This window comes from Myripristis murdjan, chromosome 14 (assembly GCF_902150065.1).
Source record: "Myripristis murdjan chromosome 14, fMyrMur1.1, whole genome shotgun sequence".
NCBI lineage: Eukaryota > Metazoa > Chordata > Actinopteri > Holocentriformes > Holocentridae > Myripristis > Myripristis murdjan.
The window spans coordinates 38,680,358-38,686,630 of NC_043993.1; the positions used below are offsets into that span (position 1 = coordinate 38,680,358).

Sequence of the window (6,273 nt, forward strand, 5' to 3'; positions counted from 1 at the left end):
AGTGATGAGACAGACACAAAAAAAATCTTGATAGTATTATAAACCCGCGGCCCGGGGGCTGAGTGTGCCACCTGACACACCGCCTGCAAATTCAAAGTGAAGGAGATTAGGCTACAGTTAAATTAAGTTAAATTAAATTACAGTTTGGTTGAGTTTTGTATCAGTATCCTAATTATTATTAGATATTTCTAATACTTTTTAATCATTACTTGTAATATCTATTCCATTTTCATTATATATATATATATATGTAATACTTTTTTTATTGCTCTTCAAATTTTACTCTGGTGGCTGAAGGTGTTTTTATTTTTCTTGTTTTATGGTTAAGTCAATGCAACGTATTTTCGTTCTGCACTGTATCCATGTCCGAATGACAATAAAAATGATGAATAAAATTGAATCTTGAATCTTGATTCCACTGGTTGTCATACCCTTAGGACATTTTTACGCTTTTATTTTGAAGTCAAATCGCGGCACTTCCGGTGTGACTCTGGCTCTCTGACGCTGCTTGACGCAAACTTGTTGACTCGGCGACGCACGACGTGCTGCTTTACAGCTGTCCTCGCCAATCCCGTCGGCGCTCCTGGGGTTTTCGGCAGGCCGTCTTAGCCAATCAGAAGCTGCGCACAGCCGCGTGCCGTGCAGCTGATGTTACGTAACAGATCAGCGCGGGCCAGGGGCGTGTCCAGCCACTTCCGGTTCAGTCAGAGCCACGAGCCCCGACTGGGACCCCCGGTGGGTTTGTTTTGATTATGGAGCCATCCGGGTGTCAAATCCACTCAGTGTCACTTCATCAGCTCCACCTGCACAGTCTAATCTAATCTAATCTAATCTAATCTAATCTAATCTAATCCAGCTGTGGTGCCATACAGTTTCCTCTCCTGCTGCCTGTGATGCTCAGCTTGTCTTGTTGTCACGGTAACAGAGGTGTTCATTCACTTCTGTGTTTGGCATTGAGCTCATAGTTAGTGCTGCACTTTACTGACAGCTGTTTCCACTATTCTGTCCCCCTCACTGTATATAAACAGGGAGGACAAAAAACTAGAAACTCCTCTCAGTATAATGCAGTCCAGTAGCAGACCTCTGCAAACTACAACCTCAGTAACAAACACAGAATTAAAGTGACACATTCTGTACAATGTCAACACAAACTGAACATTATACACTCTGTTAAAAGGTAGAGTTTATGGCAGAGCAGCAAATAGGGATGTTCTTCAGATTGTGTCATAAAAAAAAAAGGCAAAAAAGTGATCAATTATTAATGCTCAAGTATTTTTTGTGAAATTGCTAATCAGCTTTCTCCCAGCAAATTCACTTAATTTCTTTCAAAAACATGGAAGGAGGGAGCTGCACAGTGCATTTCTTTGTTTACTTCATGTGTACTCACATTGTGCACACTGAAATAAAAAGACGCCGAGGAAAAGGGGAAGACGGAAGTGGTTTGCATCCATTTTGGCTTTACTGTGGCTCCGTTTAATTTGGACCAGGAGGGGGCGGTGGCGTGTCCTGACACATTTAACCTACCGTTAAAAACACACGAAGAAGAAGGCAGTCTCGTTTTGTGTTTCCTAGGACAGCGACGGAATTCCTAATTGACTTTCATTCATTCTCTACAGCCTGTCCCTCATGTTAACCTCAGCCAAATTATGCCTAACCCTAACGTTGACCCCCACATTAACCTTTACATGACCTTTACATGACCCCGAGCCTGACCAACCAGCCGTTATGACCAAACAAAACGTGTACAATACCGTCGCCGTACTGGGAAACGCAAATCAGGCTCTCGGTTACTACGCAACGAAAAGCCTCTTCCGGCACGCTCAACGTGTGTTTGTTGTCTTAATACGGATTTAACTTAGCATTTAGCTAGCTTAGCGTTTTTTAATATACCGAGTTATAACTTTAACCCTAACCCGGGCTGCTAGTTAGTTAATGCTAACAGCTAACGCTAACCCGGGCTGCTGGTTAGTTAATGCTAACAGCTAACGCTAACCCGGGCTGCTGGTTAGTTAATGCTAACAGCTAACGCTAACCCGGGCTGCTAGCGGCTCCTCGGCGCAGGCCATGGCGGACGGCTGGAACACGGACACGGGCGAGGCGGTGTATCGGACCCGGGATGCGATTAAAAACCTGAAGATAAAGTGAGTAGAAACGGAAAAGAGAAAAGTGTTTGCTGGAAGTGGAACCACATCAGAATGCATCCGCATCTGCTCATTGTTTAGTCCAGTAATTTTTTTTTTTTTTTTTTTTTTTGAAAATTCTTTTTATTGAAATTTCCAGGCACTTAAGTCAAACCACAAAAGACATATCAACAACATACAGCACATATAATACAATATACAGAAAGCAAAATATAACCAATAAATAACTGAATAACTAATAAAATAAAATAAAACAATACAATAAATTACACACAAAAAACACACATACAAGAAAAAGAAAACAGAAAAGTAGATAAAAATAAATAATATATATATATATATATATATAGATATAGATATAGATATAGATATAGATATATATATATACATACATACATACACATATGTAAAATCTTTCAGCAAAAATCATCACACATCACCATCATTACCTGTGCAAAACCAGGAATAAATAAATTGTAAGGGGCTTGAGTAATATGGAGTGCAATCCCTAACATTTAAAGAGTGGAACGATCAAAATATGACCGATATATGTCCCAGTATTCGTAAAATAGCTCAGGCTTCCCACGTGCACTAAATTTTAGCTTCTCTAGATTAAGACAGCCCAGCAAATCTCTAATCCAGTGCCTATAGGAAGGTAGAGAAGTGAGCTTCCAGTTCTGTAAAATAATCCGTCTGGCTAAAAGAGTGGCATAAGCCACTGTATCTGATTGGGCACGGGAAAGGGGGGAACCGACAGGTAAAATTCCAAACAGAGTCCAGTAATTTTTAGCCAAAATTGGGGTCAACCTAGGACAAATTGCAAGAGAAGCAAACTCAACTGATTTTGTATCCTCAGTTTGTCCTGAGTGGAAAAAAAGTCCCAAGGAATCTCATTGGTGGAAAGTTTTGAAAATCACCTATTTATGACCACATATTACCAAAAAACACTGTTTTTAACACACAGGGGAAAGGGGTTCAACATTTTACTTTCAGATATCACTATAAAAATTCACAAGTTGATTACACACACAAAGACAAGAAAAAAAGTCAATTACAAGTTCTTTGAATTATTCTGTTTACACATGCATATCACACATTATCTATTACACTATATATATATTAACCTTTTAATTCACTGGTTAAATGTCTGTTCTGGCATTTATTCCTCATATTCCTCATTAGTGCATATCAGATCAGATAATGTGTGATATGCATGTGTAAACAGAATAATTCAAAGAACTTGTAATTGACTTTTTTTCTTGTCTTTGTGTGTGTAATCATCTTGTGAATTTTTATAGTGATATCTGAAAGTCAAATGTTGACCCCCTTTCCCCTGTGTGTTAAAAACAGTGTTTTTTGGTAATATGTGGTCATAAATAGGTGATTTTCAAAACTTTCCACCAATGGGATTTCCTGGGACTTTTTCCCCCTCACTCAGGACAAACTGAGGATACAGAATCAGTTGAGTTTGCTTCTCTTGCAATTTGTCCGAGGTTTTTTCATAAAATAACTGGACTAGTTACAGAAACCCGGGTTCTTACGGTTTATGACATCAGTATTCTTCAAATATGTGTTTTTAGTTTTAAGATATATTCATGTGGGCGGAATATTCCCGAGCATGTCAGGACGCACTTTAAAACACATTCACGGATCCGTTCATACTGCACCCAGTGGCCTCCAACCCAGAACCGCTGCTCCACCTGTCGGTCATCCTGCTACAGCTCTCACCTGCAGAGACCCGTGTGACCTGTGTGCCAGGCAGGGCCAAGAGGCTGCAGGTTCTCATTCCAACCAAACACTACATTAGGGTTTGGATACCCGACCCAGGCCTGTCAGGATCCCGTGGGACCTGGCGTGTTGGGCGGGGCTCGGACAAAAAAAAAAAATTGAAGTAATGTTCATGTCAGCATTATTTCAGTGAAAAATGATGGGCCTGCTGTCTGATCAGACTTGTTTTATAGTGGGTCGATCAGTTACTCTGCTCCTGCATCGGGTCGGGTTCTGAACGTGCGGTCCGATCCGCATCTTCATTTGTTTGGATCCACAAATCCATCAGAGCAAAGAAGGGAATATAGAAAAGCTAGAAGGAAAAACCTTACAGTCCACCTGCATATGAGGGAGCTGGTATTACATCTTAACCAGGTCATCAAAGATGCCAGTGTCTAATTCACACTTTCTTTTTCTCATGTCTAGATTATTGTAATTCCCCCTGTGTGTGCCTCAGTCAAGCCACTTTATATCATTTACAGTTGGTTGAGATTATTAACTAGAACGAGCCGTAGGTCCCACATCACTCCTGTTGTTGCTTCCCTCCATCGGCTCCTCATACAACTCAGGGTCAACTCTAAAATTCTACTGATTACATATAAAGCTCCTCATGACCTTGTCACCAGTTGTATCCCTGACCTCCTCGTTCCTCACTTCTCGACCACTGCACTCATCAAATCTCGTCCCTGGTTCAAAATACAAAACAAAAGGTGACCACGCCGCCTCAGCTCCAGCCCCCACCCTGCGGGACAAACCTCCACAGCCAAGTCGCCTTGCCGACTCCCTGGACGGTTTCAAGCGGCTTCTTAAGACTCTTTTTTTTTTTTTTTTTTTTTTTTTTTTGCAGGCCTTTCCACAGATCTCAGCTGAAGATCTCTGGAGTGTCTTAGTGTGTACATGTCCTCTCTGCCTGTGCCTCCATGTGTATATATGAGTGTGTATGCGTTGGCTTGTATCTGTCTGCATGTGTGAGGCACTTTATAACTGTGTGTTTTAGAAGTGCTCTGTAAGTAAATCTTGACTCACTGGCTGTGTTTGGTCAGGGTGCGTGTGGAGAAGGTCACGTCCACGGCGGCTCTGTCGCAGCACCTCCAGCAGCAGGTTCTGTCCCAGCAAGACAGGGGAGACGTCGAACTGGCCACCTTCATCTCACAAGGCCCAGCAGGTATTCCCAGGCGCATCGCAGGAAACTGCACTGGACCTAACTTGACTTAAAACATGAAACTGTGTGACACTAGTAATGTTCTCACTGGAGTTACTATAGTTCAGGGGTCACCAACTCGGTCCTCAAGGGCACCCTGTCCTGCAGGTTTTGGTTCCAGCTCTGCTCTTGCACACCTGACTCAATTAAGGCCCATGCATCTTCCTTCATGCCCTGTTCAGGTAGATCTGCCTCAACCAATCAGCATGAAGCCCTTAAATGGATCAGGTGTGAAAGAGCAGAGCTGAAACCAAAACCTGCAGGACAGGGGGCCCTTGAGGACTGAGTTGGTGACCCCTGCTATAGTTCAATATTTTGCATTAGTTTTTATTTTTATTTCATTTTTATAATTTTTTTTTCTCAATTCAGTTAAGCTTCAGTTAGTCTCCAGCGTGGATTTGTTTTTTTCAGTTTAGTTTTTATTGTTTAAATGTGTTAAGTTTTAGTTTATTTTGTATTAGTTCCAGTATTAGGTTTGTTATTATTATTATTATTATTATTATTATATGGGAGATCTTTGTCAGGGTCTAGATTTAAGAAGTTCAGGATAGGTCCTCTAATCCAAACCCATCACTTTGTGAAGGCAGTTGACTCTTCATGCTTGTTGTGCTGACAAATTTATTTATTTATTTATATAAAAAAGTGTGGTTAGTTTAGTTTGTACTTTAGTTGAAGTTAACTGTAATAACCTTGGCTCTCACCAGATGACACAGAAGAGGAGCAGGTGGTGGGCTGGCAGGAGAAACTCTTCAGTCAGGTAGAGCTTCTTCTGCTTTTATGGAAAAACTCTCAACTCTCACATTAACTCAGAACAGGATCAGGAGTCTGGGTGATACAGACAAAATTAAATATCACAGTATTTTTGACTGAATATCTTGATACTGTGACAAGATGCTAGAGAGACACTTTGAGATTTTTGGTAAAGAATCACCAGTAATGTGGATATGATGACCAAGCAGGTAGAGGCAAATAATCCACAGCTACAGCAGGGGGCGCTCCGGCAGCTCACCTGGTAGTGCGTGTACCACTTATCAAGGCTGTGTCGTGGGTTTGAGTCCCAGGTCCTTTGCTGCTGGTCATCCGCTCTCTTCAATTCAAAATAAAACACAGGCTTCAGAAAATCGCTTCCCTTCACTCTAATGCACATTAAAAACCAGGAAGAGA

At 41.4% G+C, this 6,273-nt stretch overlaps 1 protein-coding gene across 2 annotated transcripts in view; it reads left to right on the top strand.

The window, feature by feature from the left end:
- The first annotated feature begins 1,751 nt into the window (after positions 1 to 1,751).
- mks1 (MKS transition zone complex subunit 1) overlaps positions 1,752 to 6,273 on the top strand; it is a 17,699-nt gene continuing 13,177 nt past the window's right edge. The window contains exons 1-3 of one of the 2 annotated variants that reach the window (XM_030068356.1): positions 1,752 to 2,141; positions 4,952 to 5,073; positions 5,814 to 5,866. In XM_030068356.1, the coding sequence (XP_029924216.1) occupies positions 2,065 to 2,141; positions 4,952 to 5,073; positions 5,814 to 5,866 (252 nt within the window). In that variant the 5' untranslated portion in view covers positions 1,752 to 2,064. The remainder of the gene's footprint in view (positions 2,142 to 4,951; positions 5,074 to 5,813; positions 5,867 to 6,273) is intronic. The other variant, XM_030068355.1, reaches the window with a different exon arrangement.